This window comes from Ciona robusta, chromosome 12, assembly GCF_009617815.1.
Source record: "Ciona robusta chromosome 12, ASM961781v2".
Classification (NCBI taxonomy): Eukaryota; Metazoa; Chordata; class Ascidiacea; order Phlebobranchia; family Cionidae; genus Ciona; species Ciona robusta.
The window spans coordinates 5,019,434-5,034,944 of NC_143246.1; the positions used below are offsets into that span (position 1 = coordinate 5,019,434).

The 15,511-nt window shown below is 36.2% G+C and overlaps 2 protein-coding genes across 5 annotated transcripts; one reads left to right on the plus strand and one right to left on the minus strand.

Annotated features, from left to right (window-relative positions):
- The first annotated feature begins 92 nt into the window (after positions 1-92).
- LOC149727078 (APOBEC1 complementation factor-like) lies at positions 93-9,830 on the plus strand. 4 transcript variants are annotated; one of them, XM_089890003.1, is made up of 13 exons: positions 93-247; positions 1,162-1,376; positions 2,774-2,916; positions 3,713-3,880; positions 4,477-4,656; positions 5,084-5,240; positions 5,525-5,712; positions 5,941-6,059; positions 6,525-6,792; positions 7,627-7,684; positions 8,032-8,151; positions 8,337-8,435; positions 8,809-9,830. In XM_089890003.1, exons 2-13 carry the CDS (start codon positions 1,254-1,256, stop codon positions 9,196-9,198), a joined length of 2,013 nt encoding a protein of 670 aa, XP_089746129.1. In that variant the 5' UTR covers positions 93-247; positions 1,162-1,253; the 3' UTR covers positions 9,199-9,830. The 4 variants fall into 4 exon arrangements, with proteins under 4 accessions (XP_089746129.1, XP_089746130.1, XP_089746131.1 ...); XM_089890004.1 differs by lacking the exon at positions 93-247 and adding an exon at positions 621-837 and having other exon boundaries at positions 6,525-6,862; XM_089890005.1 differs by lacking the exon at positions 93-247 and adding an exon at positions 621-837 and having other exon boundaries at positions 6,525-6,832.
- Positions 9,831-10,295: 465 nt separating this feature from the next.
- LOC149727079 (26S proteasome regulatory subunit 6B) lies at positions 10,296-15,075 on the minus strand. The gene is made up of 9 exons (XM_089890013.1): positions 14,918-15,075; positions 14,603-14,753; positions 13,824-13,998; positions 13,370-13,476; positions 12,887-12,996; positions 12,416-12,591; positions 11,799-11,961; positions 11,069-11,237; positions 10,296-10,630 (listed from the first exon to the last, which is right to left on the minus strand). Exons 1-9 carry the CDS (start codon positions 14,945-14,947, stop codon positions 10,461-10,463), a joined length of 1,251 nt encoding a protein of 416 aa, XP_089746139.1. The 5' UTR covers positions 14,948-15,075; the 3' UTR covers positions 10,296-10,460.
- Positions 15,076-15,511: the final 436 nt, after the last annotated feature.

A 15,511-nucleotide genomic window follows, 5' to 3' on the forward strand; every position in this document is an offset into this window, starting at 1 on the left:
TCAACAGAAGAGTCCACAAAGCAAATTCCTCAAGTAACCATTCCCATACTCTATTTCACCAACAGTTGTGAATTCAGCTGTCTAATAAGTAACTTGTCTTACTGGTGGCAGGGGCCGCTTATCTTCGGCAAACAAAATGTTGTTCCCCGTAAAATACTGGTTACTTATTAGCCTGCCCCATGACTGAGCAATGCCATAATCTAGCTCACACGTAATTTACCTGCGATCGAAGAACCACGAAAACAAGGTAAGGGAGAATTTTGTAACTGTTTCGGTTTGCACTAGTTTAAATGTGTTTTTGTAGCTTAAAAATCAACGACAGTAGCTGTACGAGTTCTTGTAACGCCAGGTGTTATAATAAGACTACTAAGTCATTATTTTGCGAGATAGTCTAGTCATACTTACAAAGCGAAATCTAGAAATCGCTATACAATTTTTGACCTTCTTTATGTGATGCATTGCGACATATATTGAACGCACCAGTATGAACGAACAATTACCGCCTATTCATGCAAATAGACGTCACAAAGCAAAAGCAAACATAGGACAGCAACCTAGTCTTATATATAACGGTTCTGTAGGTACGTTATTTACATACGATGTTTGCTGTGCGCCGGCTTCTCTACATGAACGGCCTTTAGAATCCCATATACCCAGTTAATATTGAACAAAATAAGATCACTTAGAGTCAGTTTTAATCGTCTTGCCGCACTATACAGAAGCTGTACTCGACTATGTAAAATTTTTGGTAGGGATTTTACTGCGTGCTGTAATTTCAGTTAATTGTTATATAATCGTGTGAATTATTGTATCTAATGAAGCCACTATCAGCAAACGGTAAGATTTTGGTCAAAAATTTTTAACTTGATATATCATTATATAGTACTATGGGGGTAGATGGGACACCTTTAGCACATAATACCCAAATATTCTGAACGTGTTTTAAACAATTAACAACGGTCTTTGGGAGTCATGAGGATATGGTTTTATAACTTTTGAATGTTTTTTTGCTTACTACCAAATGGGACGGGAAATAGAATGAAAAGGTGTCCCATCTTTCTCCACCCAACTGTATTTATAAACAATGTTTTTTTAAAGGTGACGCTAAAACGAAAGTAAAACGCACGAAAACGGTCGCCAAATTTTACTTTCTCTTTTCAGATTATCTTTTAATTCCAAACCGGACGTCCGTGACACCATTATTACATCTCGGGACGCCAAACTTAAATCTTCCTGACTTCGCTAACACAAGAATGATAGCCAATAATCAACAATCCGTAAGCGAGTCTTCGAACCCGGAACCTCTATGCAATAACCCAGCCAAGGAAGCAGCGCTACATGCACTATGCCAAAAGACTGGGTACACGATTAAACAGGTAAAAACTACTTAAAACTAATTTTAAATTTGTGTTTGTAACTTACTGGGAGTTATTTTATCATCGGTTTAAAAGTCACGATTTTAACCGGTGATTTTTAATATAGTAGGTTGGGGTAAGACGGGAAATGTTTTCATTCTTTTTTATCGTCCTGTTTGGTAGTAAGCAAATTATTTTACTGAATTATATAACGGCGTCACCGCCATTTGTTAATTGTTTAAAACATAATTAGGAAATGTGGAACATTATATTGTAATGTGGTAACTTTATACTAATCTGAGCGCGTTATTGTGATTGAACGGATAAATTAGTAGGATTTTTGGTCAAAAAACATGGCTTAGGTGTTTGAGGTTTATAAGTTATAAGATTGAACGAAAAATTGTCATTCCTAAATAAATATTTATACCTGTCGAATATGTATGCTGCGGGTTTGATTTTAAAAAATATTCATTATAATGTTAAAGCTGTACCTCAACATATAGTAGAGTGGGGAATACGGGACACCTTTAGCACATAACATCCAAATATCCCATGTTTTAAACAATTAACAACGGTCTATGTGGGTGAAATGTTCTTGGTTTACTACCAAATAGGATCACACAATAGAATGAAAAGATGTCCCATCTTCCCCACCCAGGAACTATATATTTATGAACTCATGTATTGAGAGTATTAACACGTACATCTATGGTTATAGACAAATAACAAATGCCATATGTGTAAATATAATATAAGCTTAATCGAAAGCTTCTCAAATTCTGTATTTCTATACTATTCAACCAATCTTACTAGAGTGTAAAAATAGTCTATACTTAAAAAAAATTATAAAGTTTTATAATTTTGGGGTATCGTTTTAAAAATAGTCTTGAGTGTATAATTATAAGAAATGGTCTTATAACTAAGCTGGCAGCATTGGTACAATAAATATTTACTGATGTGACCTATATAGAGCGAGCAGCTATTTAATCAGTCGGCGCAAATTTCTTGTAGGCTTGGACTGTATGGTTTTACGTTCAAACATATAGTAGGCTGGGGGAAGACGGGACACCTTCTCATTCTTTTTTCTTGTCCCATTTAGTAGTAAACAAAAAATTCAAGAGGTATAAAACCGTATCATCGCGACTTCCATAGACCGTTGTCAAATGTTTAAAACACGATTAGGATGTTTGGATATTCTTTGTTAAAGGTGTCCCATCTTCCCCCACCCTACTATATGTTTTACAAGTGTAGAAATGGTAATATACCGCAAGTTTATGTAAAAGGTGCATAAAACACTAAATGTATGAAACACAATATCCGTGCTAAAACGACTGAAGTTTTTCGCCACGCTATGACAAAGCAAGTAACATTAATTCATTCAAAAACTATATTATCATTCAGATGTTTTACGTTTTTAGGAAAATGGACAACGAAAATATGGCGGGCCACCTCCCCACTGGAATGACGTCATCCCCGGGAAAGGATGCGAGGTGTTTGTTGGAAAGTTACCACGTGACCTATATGAAGACGAACTTGTTCCTGTTTTGGAAAAATGTGGTCGGTAGGTGGACACATAGAGCTGGTTTTGTCAAAACACGAATGGCAGTTTTGATTTTCGTTATTTTTTTTCATAAAAGCTATAAACCTATTCGCTACACATTTTTTTACAAGTAGTCAGAGTCGCAAAGATGTAATAATAACAATAAAGGCTACAAATTCACAGATGGACAAGTAAAATGTATACCGAGACTGAAATGGCAAATTCCTAAAATTTACACGGTCTTTAATTATTGCATAAATTACAGCGCGAAACAGTTTATTTTAATGTGTTATTGACACACTCGCGTTGCGGCGAATTTACGAGTGTTTTCTAAGTAGATTAGGTTATTGCTGAGTAGTTCACACGAGCGAACGCGGATTTATCAGGAATTATTAGAAAACAAATATTTAACTTGGATAATGAGACTGCAAAAACATATCTTCGCATGCGACCATTTGCTGCAGGGCCCATGCAAACATATTTATCACTCGTTTCTTGGCGAACAAGCATGAGAAACACGGCTGTAAAAATCTTGCCTTTGTTTGCCCTTTAGTTTAGTGCTGTAATAGTAAATGGTTAACGAGGCTTCCAAATATATAGCGCTGGTGTAGTCCAGCCCAGGCTTGCACGACATATAAAGATGTAAAACAAATTTAATCAAATAGCGTGTAAACGTTGCCGAAGCCATAACGGGAGGCCGTAAATCACTTTTACATGAGCAATTCTAGATCCAAAACGACCTTTGGTTCATATTGGAACAAGTTATAAACCCTTGTCACGTATATATTTCAAAGGTGCTTGAACTTTTATTTTCCAGGATTTATGAGTTGCGTTTAATGATGGACTTTAATGGCAACAACCGGGGGTTTGCTTTTGTGAAGTATTGCGCCGCTAGTGAGGCCCGTGCAGCGCTAAAGGATCTGAACAACTTCGAAATTCGAAAGGGGAGATTACTCGGGGTATGCAAGAGCGTGGATAATTGCAGGTCAGTTTAAAACAAGAAATGGTGCAAATGGCAAATGACTGCTTATGTCTACCAAACTGTGTACACACACGCATACAAATGATCCAAAAGGCTTATGACTGCCAAACCTTTTATTTATGGGCACATTACTTAACGTATAGTGGGGTGGGAGAAGACGGGACATCTTTCGCAGACAATATCTAAATATCCCGATCATGTTTTTAACAATTAACAACGGTCTATGGGAGTTGTATGGGTACGGCTTTATAATTCTATAATGTTCTTAGTTTAATACCAAATAGCCCGAAAAAAAGAGAATAAAAAAGATGTCCCATTTTTCTCCACACTGCTATAGTTGATGGCTTTATAGATATATTCTGCTTTTTATGAGTTGTGTTTCACGGAAAGACATGTCAGGACTTTGCATTTACGACAGAGTTGCCCCTTAACACTTGTGCCCAAAATACAGCTTACAATAAACCTATTGATAATTTTTTTTGTAATTTAAATTTTAGCTGGAGCAGTTTAAATTTCCTTGTTTCACGTGATGTTCCCAAATTTTTGGCTTAACCTAATCTGTACGATTTGAATCCATTATAAACATTTATACAATACAGATTGTTTGTCGGCGGGATCCCCAAAACAAAACAAAAAGAGGAAATTCTAATTGAGATGAAAAAGGTGACCGAGGGGGTATGTGACGTCATAGTTTACCCATCTGCGGCCGATAAACAGAAGAATCGAGGATTTGCGTTCGTGGAATACCAGGACCATCATACGGCTGCAATGGCCAGAAGGTATACACATTTAACACCACCATGTACGTATGTGTATATATGTATATAGTAGGGTGTGAAAGATAGAACACCTTTAGTTAAACAACCTGATCATGTTTTAAAAAATTAACAACGGTCTATGGGAGTCGTGAGGATACGGTTTAATAATTCTCTGATTGTTCTTTGTTTACTACCAAATGCGATGAGAAAATGGAATGAAAAGGTGTCCCATCTTCCCCCACCCTACTATATGTATAACATGAGTAGCGGGGAAACAAAATTCGTTATAACAACCCATGAGGGGCTGCTTGGTTCGAGCAAATACAACCAAGTGTTTTTCCCAAGGACACATACGCCCACAATGATAGCAACGACGAGCCTCGAAACTGTACCCTACGGCATATAAAAATATTTTAGTGTAGTTCTAAATTCAATATATTGTCCGCAGAAAGTTGATGCACACCAGACCACAAATCTGGGGTCATCCTATCGCTGTTGATTGGGCCGAGCCAGAAGTCGAAGTTGATGACGACATAATGGCCACTGTTAAGATCCTCTACGTCAGAAACCTGATGCTGAATACGACCGAAGAGCAATTGGAAGCGGTAATACTGTGTTTTAAAAATATCCGAGTTCAGATTTGGCTTTAGTCGGGAGGGTTCGAGTTCGAGGCTCGACACTGCTGTCATAGCGGGCGTATTTGTCCTTGATCAATCTGTAACCCAGTGGTCCCTTATGGGTTGTCTCAATAGTTGTCCACGCAAAGTTACATATGGGGTTATTCGTAAGCGGGCACGAGGTGTATGAAACAGAACACTGTGTTATAACGACTGCCGTTGCCCGGCCAAGCAAGTATAAATGAGTTACATTCATTCATATTATTTCACAGGAGTTTTCGGCTCTAGTACCGTCTGGATCTATTGAAAGAGTGAAGAAGATACGAGATTACGGCTTCGTTCATTTTAACACGCGAGAAAACGCGATAAAGTGTTTGAAACAATTGAACGGGAAGATTTTGGATGGTTCCCCGATGGAAGTCACTTTGGCGAAACCAGTAGACCGTGAAACATACGTCAGGTGATTGGGAATACTATATATTAGGGTGGGGTAAGATGGGACAAGTAATGTGGGGTAAGATGGGACATGTTTATTCTTTATTTGTTTCATTTAGTAGTAAACAAAAAACATATAAAATGTTATGTAAACGTAGCCTCACAAACCTAAAAAACTGTTGTTAACCGTTTAAAACACAATCAGGAAATATTGGGTGTCTTTGTACGTTTGAAATATAGTTTTGATTTTCAGATACACGAGAGCAGCAAATAGAGTTGTTGAGACTCAAGAACCACTAACAATACCAGGATATGTTGCAACGACTTATGATCCACGATTTGATCCTGCATCTGCTGCTTATTCATACGCAGGTAATGACAACAACTGGTATGTGGTAACTCGTAAGCTAGAATGGGGTGTAAATAAAACAGAACACCCGTGTTATACAGGGACTGTTTTTGCTCGCAAGGGTAAAAAAGTTACATTTATTCATTCTATAAAGGTCTATTGGTATATGTTTTTTTTTGTACACCGGTAACGGCTACCGTACATTTTGGTTTCCTCGTCCAATTTGGTAGTAAACAAAGCAAAATTAAAGAAATATAAAACCGTATTCTGACGACTCTCATAGACCGTTGTTAACTGTTTAAAACACGATCAGGATAATGTGGGCATTATGTGCTAAATATGTCCCATCTTTCCCCACCCTACTATATAGCCTGTTTCTGTTTCCTGACCTAAAAGCATATTATTACTGCTAAACTGCTAATAAAAGATTGTACTACAATTCACTCATATAAACACAGCTAAATCCAACCAAACTGCCTTGTTATTAGGAGGACCTATCTACTACGGTGTCCCGTACGGTGCTACTACTATCCCGACCCTCGCTTCTTCTCCGAGATTCGCTGTACCGCCCCTTAGAGGTGGGGTACCACAAGTTCCAGGGATGGTCACTCAAATTGGGGCCGCGGGAGTCCCTCTTGGTATTCCGGGCGCTACGACGGGGATTGCTGGGGCCCAGGGCAGGGGCATTTCACTGAGAGGACGAAACAGAGCTGCAGGGAGTCGGGTGGCAGCCAGAGTAGGCAACGGAAGAGTTGGGTACGGAAATGAGGTCTCCGTAGTGGGTGGTGATCTCCAGGTGTGCAATCAACAATCAAACCATTATGCGGTAACAATTAACTTGTGATTGCTAATTCTCACGACTGTCACTACAGAAAACTTTTTAAAAAAACACAAAAACAGAAAACTTTGAAGAAAAAACGCTTACATTTTTACATTTTTAGTATTAGTTACACCTTCCAGAAGGTATTTTTTAGATTTTTGGAAGAGCTTACGAAGTAAGAGAAAAGTCGACACACACACACATAATTTAGAAAACTTTGAAAAAAAAACACAAAAAAACGGTTAGATTGTCCAAGTTAAGTTACACCCCAGAAGGTATCTTTTAGATTTTTGGAAGAGCTTACGAAGTAAGAGAAAAAGTCGACACACACATAATTTTGAAGTCATAATTAAGTAAAAAGTGCACTAACCGTCTAACTAATTGGGCCAATAATTTGAGAACTGTTTAATTGAACTAGATGCTATACTAGCCTTTGTAGTGTAAACATTGAAATGTATAATTTGATTTTTATGAATGTCTTGGCTGTGACAAGTTGCTTTTGTTCATTATTGTGACGTCACATACACAGAACAACGCCGAAATTCGAGATGACTTTTAAAAAATTAGAATACGTGTAGATTTAGTAAATTTTTCACCAAAAGACTAAACCATAATTTAAAAACAACAAAAAAGTTACTAATTTATAATAATTGAACAGAAATGTTTAAAATTGAAACTAATCTTTATGTAATTCGCTTTGCTTGGATTTCTCTGTTTTATGAAACTAATTCAATTTTTTATCATTTTTGATAAAAAAACTGTCATTTCAGCTTCCAGACGACGTACTACAGCCAATACAAACGTCCGCAGTGGTATCAACCACAACAGGTAACTAGAGCATTTTTTTGACGTCATAATATACAATATGATGTCACAATTTACAACACGACGTCATAATATAGTATACTATGTCATATTATACCATATGACGTCATAACATACCCTATGACTTCATGACATACAATATGACGTCATAATATACAATATGATGTACTATATGACGTCATAATATACAATATGATGTCACAATTTACAACATGACGTCATAATATAGTATACTATGTCATATTATACCATATGACGTCATAATATAGTATACTATGTCATATTATACCATATGACGTCATAACATACCCTATGACTTCATGACATACAATATGACGTTGCATCGACAGGTGGTATCGGTCCAACCGCCGGTGCAGGCAGAGAAATACGACTTAATGCCAGACATGGTGCTCACCCCTACCAACCCACTATCGCTCAAGCCCAGCCAACTGCAGAAATCGCCAATACAGGTAAAAAAAACAAGAAATTGGGGCTAAAATGGTAAAAAATAAAAAACAAGGTGAAATAAAAAAAACGCAAGAAAATCGTAGATAAAACGAAGATAAAGCCAATAACCATACTGCATAAGGGCACACTATAACAAGGGCCCGATAAGCTACTGATCCTTAGGTTTAACGATAAACTATACTCGCAGCTTTTGGAGGAGTACTGCATGAAAATGTCGCTGGGGAACCCGGACTACAAGCTACACTCAGCCGATGGCCAGAATGGTCGCCAACTGTTCTTATACCGGGTAATAACAGCAAGAAAATTTAATAACAATATAGTATAGGGTGGGGGAAGGGGAAACACATTCAGTACATAATATCCAAATATTCTGATTGTATTTTAAACAATTAACAACGGTCTATAGGAGTCGTGAGGATATGGTTTTATAAATCATTGAATGTTCTTTGTTAATTACCAAATAAAATTGGAAAATAGAGTGAAAAGGTGTCCCATCTTCCCCACCCTACTACATTCGTAATCGAGATCTTCTCCGAACCCGCGTGGCTGAAAACGACATTCGTTATAACACGGGTGTCTTTTTACCCACAGAGTCAGGCAGTGACGTAAATTTACATCGAAAAAGGAGAAACTTAATATATATTTTTTTTTATTTTTAGGTGGAAATCCCGGGCTTGTCCAGCAGCCAATCCCAGCAGGACACGTCATACAACCCCAACCAATCAGCGCAAGCCAAACCCAACCAGTTCACCCCTACCAAATTGTGTACCTCACTTGATGTCGCTAAAGAAATCGCTGCCAGTCACGTGTTAGATTCGCTCTCGGGTGATGACGTCACCACCGATGACGTCAAACCTGACGTTGAGCAGGTGTACGTCACCGACAACATACCAACTGTCGGTACAGCAATTAACGGCGACGTTAATGGATACGCAATGTACAACGGAGCCGTGACTGACAGCGACTATTCAAGCTTCCAACTGTACAATTCAACCGTCACATACCCAGGAATCGCAACGACCGCAACTGATGCATACGGTCCATATTAGTTGTACATAACTCGCAACCTTACTGTATAGAATAACATCCGCGCGCAATTATCGTATTTTTCCGTAATAATTATCGCTACGCCGTAATTGGTCGCCGTCTACTTGGTTGATATTGTTACTGTTCCAAAGGCCTTTCGTTGCGTACAGGGCTCTTTCTTGATTAGCTGTGCATTTTTTCACCGCCAGTGTTGCTGACGATTGTGACGTTCCGTTGATTGTTACGTCACAATCGTGTTTACATCACCATTGATTAATAGGGCCGTCATTGGTACGTTTTAATCGGGAGAGGTAGTTTCAATTTATTTATTTAAAACGAATTAAAATTAACAGAACTCGAACAAATTGTTTAGGGTAACAGTCCTCTATATTGCCTCGTTTTAAAAGCAGTTTTTATTTTATTTTCTATTTTTTACAAAGGTTCCTACAGTTTCACGTACCCCAAATCATCAAAAAATCATCCTAAATCACAAATAGAGAGAGAATATCCAATCTAATACATCTCTCATTCGTTCCTGCTTAAGTTAAGTCTTAAGTGGGTGCGAAGGCGACAATTATATGCTGCGATTTGCTGTAACTTCTTGATTGCATTAATCAAATGTAAATTTAATAATTAATACACGCTTTACTCGAAATATTGGCGTCAGTCTTTCTTATTAGAAGTAGATACAGATACTAGTTTCACGACCGATGCAACTGATGTAAACTGTTTTAAGATATTTAGTCATTTCAATCAGTGAAGTTGCATAGTACTGTGTGGGGAAGATGGGACACCTTTTCAAATCATTTTCTCGGCCCATTTGGTAGTAAACAAAAAACATTTAAAGAATTATAAAACCGTATCCTCACGACTCCCTTTAGATTGGACATATAGTACAGCAGGTGGGGTAAGACGGGACACGTCCGACACACAATATCCTTATTCCGTTTTAAACAATTAAAAACGGTGTATGAGAGTAGGGAGGATATTGTTTTATATTTCTTGGATTGTTTTTGGTTTACTATAAAATGGAAACGGAAATTGGGATAAAAAGGTGTCTCATCTCCCCCCACCCTACTATATTTAAAATAAGCAACATGAAATTGACAAAAAAACTACATTAGCTTGCAATGTGATAATTTATTTGAACTTCAAACTGTGTGACAAAATGACTAAGTCTTATTTTATAGCAGCAAAAATGCTCTTTGCACTGAAACTGGAAAACAGTAATATCACCATTTATAGCGTAACACCACGAAAACAATATCGATTTATCACGAAACAATCATTTGTAAAATTCCATTTCTTGCTCGTCTTTCTTCATCTGTGTTTTGTAAGCCTTCTCGAAATCTTTGGAAAGAACGACATACCGGTTTTCACGAACTGCAAGCATGCCTGCTTCTTGGCAAATTGCATTTATATCAGCACCAGTGATTTTGTCAGGTCTGGCAACATCTGTAAATATGTCCAGAAAATTGTTGTTAAATTTGAACGAAAGTACATAGCCAATAGGATATACTAAAACACATTAAAATTAAGACTTGGCCTAATGAGTATTAGACTAACATTAAAATACTTAGCCCAATATTAATGGAAAAGCACAAGCAGAGTACAAACTATTTTGAAATGCTGTAATTCAACTTGAATACAATTTAAACTCAAACTACAGCTAACTATTTCTAACTGGTCTAAAATCCTCTGCAAAATTATTTCTAGTCTCCTTTTTTGGGTATTTTTATCTAAAAAATCTGATTTTTTTATCTTACATATCTACTGGTCTAAATTTTTCTGTAGAACTTTTCCAAGCCATTTTTTTTAGAATTCTAGTTTAAAAACTGGTCTTTATGAATTTCTTCAAAAATCTTCTCTTCCTGCTTCCGAGAAGGTACTTACAATCTTCCAAATCCACTTCATCGCTGAGGTTCATCTTCCCAGTAATGGTGGAGAAGACGAGACGCTTCTGTCTCCGATCCGGAAGCGGGAATTCAATCTTCCGATCCAGACGACCAGGACGCAGCAGAGCAGGATCGAGCGTGTCAGCTCGGTTGGTGGCCATAATAACCTAGGACATTTGAAAACTGATAAAAAAACAACCTGAAACATTTACAAACAAGGAAACTAATTAAAACTTAACATAAAAGATATGAATATGTAGGTACTAAGATTAGAAACTTATTAAAATCAAGACTCAATTTCGGCCTGAAGCCGCTAGAACTACATTCCAAAAGCTTGAGAAATACTTTTTACAGAAACGACATTCTGGTAGTTGCAAAAAACCCAGATTGCGATATATTTAATTGCTTTGTTAATTAAATTAACCAAAATATATGTCACTTCTCATTTTTTGCACTGGATTAATCAGTAAATATTAAAACAAATTCGTTTCGCAATTAACTATCTCTGACCACTTTCATTTAAAAATAGTTTGATGCCTATCCCACATTCAATAAATGACACCTATTTAACCTAAATTTAACTTAAATAAATGTCAGAAATCATAGATACCACTACCTTAAAAATTCTTGCACTACAACTAATCAGTAAACTTTAAAACCAAACTTTTAATGCCTATATATATATATCATATTGTAAATCAAATTTATTCAATTATTTTTTCACTGACCTTAACATTAACAGTTTGATCGAAGCCATCCATCTGGTTAAGTAGTTCCAGCAAGATACGTTGCACCTCACGATCTGCACCAGTTTGAGCGTCAAAACGCTTCGTGGCGATCGCATCTATTTCATCAATGAAGATAATGGCAGGGGAGTTCTCTTTGGCAAGTCTGTTGGTATGAGTTTGGATTTAATATAAAAAAATAAATTTGACATGAATAAAATATAGTTTAAGCCTATATATCATTAATCCTGATTTGGAAATTAGGTAAATATGTTGCTAGCACTTTGCCCCAAATATGTTTTGTTAATAACAATACTCAACGGTTGAAGCACTCATCATATGACCAAAGGATACCAGGTTCAAAACTCAATGCTGCCACCATTGTCGGCATGAGTGCAATACACTTAACTGTAATTGGTCCCAACCAGTGGTCACTTATGGGTAACCCGAATTGCCACTTAATCGGAAAAAAACTATCACAAGTCGGAAAAAAACTATCACAAGTGATAAAAACTATCACAAGTTCTTAATCTTTTAATCAATTGGAGTAATACGTAATACGTCATGCCACTCCGCTGGACCCGCATAGAATAGAAAATTCAAGAGAAGAACAGTCTTACCTGAATACATCCCGTACCATCCTTGGTCCTTCACCCAGATATTTCTGCACGAATTCTGATCCAACGACTCGAATAAATGAAGCAGTGGTATGGTGGGCGACAGCTTTTGCCAACATTGTCTTCCCACAACCAGGGGGTCCGAACATCAAGACTCCACGAGGAGGGTCAATTCCAATCTAGTTGACGAAAATGCTTTAGAGCTAAATCGCAAATTGGGGGTTGCAAATCGAATTTAAGGGGTCACTGAGAGTATATAAATTTTGCACAAAGTACTGCATATGCTAAACATATATATTATGCTAATACCCTTAGAAGAGTTGCAGAAAATTTCAGAATATTGAACTTTTATAGAATATCGATTTTATGTTTTGAAAATCTAAAATCTATATATAGATTGTATGTATTGTAATATATATTAATTAAAACTCTCATTGAAAACTGAAAAGTGTTTAGTGTGCTACAAAGATCAACCTGTTTATAAAGCTCGAAATGTGTCAACGGAAGTTCGACAGCTTCTTTAACTTCTTGTTTCTGGATGTCCATTCCACCAATATCAGAATAAGACACATCAGGTTTCTCATCTGTAATAGTAGGCGTTTTAATGAACAAAGAAAAGCAAAATATAAATCACCCACAAAGTTACTTGGGTGGTAACTCGTAAGTTGGCACAGGTTCAGGTTGTATGAAACAGAACACCGGTGTCATAAAGACTGTGGTTTTCAAGCCCAGCGAGGAGAAAGCAAGTTACATGTATTCAATCATTCAAAAAGACAAGTACCAAATTAATTCTATTTCACCCTAAAAAGGATCAGCTTTTAAAATTCACATATTGAAAAAAACTTATGTTTTTTTAGGTCAAAGATTAGAATAAAAGCACTATAAATAATCAGTTACAGGCCTTGGCCATTTAAAAAAACACACATTTTTAAAAGTTAAAAGCATGTAACATCATACCTGCAGAAAGCATAGTGATACTGCTGTCTGCTTCAGGAGGGAGGACATCCACAAGTGCGTTACTATGTTTGTGAAGAGCCACTGAAGAGTTCGGTTTCAAAAGTTCTCTAGAAAAAAAAACTCAGTTTAAGCTAATAATGCTATCTTGTAAATAGAAGTACAAAACTGGCTGTGTGTATTACAACTAGGAATGCACATTACAGAATAATTAGTTATTCCAGGATAATGACTAGTTTTTCTAAATCTAGAGTTTCGAATCTTTTTTCATTTATAGGACAACATCAATTATAGCCACACAATACAGTTTTTTTACACTACAATAGATTAGTAGTCTTGCTGGAACATGGCTCTAAAAAAAATGTCCATTTATTTTTGGGCTTTGTCCAATTATTTCAAAATATGAAATTAGAGATGGAATTGTCTAAAGTAGTTAAGTAAAATTGTAAAATCATACCTATCAATTGTGCTTAATATTCGGACATAATAATTTGATCCAGTTGTTGAAAGAACAATTGCATTGTTCTGATCCACTGCTTCCAAGAATTGACCAATCACAACAGGAATACTCTGTATGCGTTTCACTTCTTCCTGAGCATGCAAATATTCCTTTCTCAAGTTCTTCATTTCATCTGTTATAATGAATAGTTAGTTTTTTGGTAAAACTTTGTGTGCTTATAATACGCAAAGCAAAAGTAGAAACAGGTTTAATTTAAGTGGCTGGTCAAACCCTGCTAATTGTTAGCTAAGGAATAATGCATTCTGAATAGTAAAAACATGGCAACATGGAAGTTCAAATATACCAGTATAAATGAAAGTTTGGGAGGCATTTGATTAAATTATCGCTACCGAAAAAAAGTGATTGTACACTAGTTTCCACACATGATACCGGTATCATGCATTGGGGTAAAAACTCACATTTTTGACTTTGGGATTTGCAACAGTTATTTTTCCGTGTGGCGTGCAATCATTTAAAATCGACCGGTAATTCATGTACATTTTCAAGCCACGTTAGCATTCTACTTAACTTGATTAGGATTTGGTTCATTGGTGAATTAAACTAGCGTGCATGGAATAAATTAAAGTGAGCATAACCAAAAGTTAACAAAATCGCTCGTACATTCACCATACTCTGACGACTAGTTTGTACTTTGTACACACACAAAGTGTATAACTTCTGCTTTTTAAGTGCTTCTACCTTATGACTTTTAAAATTTGTTTTAAATATTCAAAAACCTTTAATATATTCTTCTTGCACTCCGAGAAACTCCAATTGTTTTTGCAGCTTCTTGTATTTCGTATAAAGATCTTCTATCTTGTCTATTTCAGTCGTGCTAAGCATGGATTGAACAGTGCCAGGACGAGATGATTCTGGCGTGACGATAGCCTATAGATGTTTCTTAATGTTTATAATGTGTTTATGTAATTATACTTTTTGAAGTAATTATTATAGACATATAAAATTGTGATAAAAAAATGGATTATTTCATAATAATAGCTTAAATCATTATAGGAAATTAGGTTTTATTAAGAAGGTATAACATAACTTACAGGTTTTGTTGCTATTCCTAATTCCTCCATTTTCGCAAAAGCAGCTTTTAAATCAACTTATAATAATAACAAAATGTTCACAACTCTTTCTTGGCGCAAAAGAAAAGGACATTAAATAAACAGAATTTCACTTTTTATTGTATTCGTATTTTATTTGCGCAATACACGCTACAGTAACATACGAGAAAAAGATACGCCACTAATACAACAACTAAATTTTTACTAAACTGCGAAAATTTAAAAAAACAATAAAAAATTGACCTCGACTTTAAAATTTAGTTCATGACAAAACATTTTTGGAAAATGTTGCAAAATCAAAGTGGATGAGCGCAGGGTTCAAACAAAGATCTTGTATAAAATAACAAGACAGCAAAACTGTAATGAATGGGCTCATATTTTTGTAAAATGATTGACAAAAATATGTGTATAAATACGTACGCATTGTACAACCAAAATGACTGAAGATCTGTGCGAATTTTCCAACTAAGAAACTATATTTTTTAGCATTGGTGAAACATAACGATATGGGTGACAACTTCATGGCTTCGCTTCGATTTCGTGTTGTTTATAGCAAAATATGCCAAGTCGCAAGAA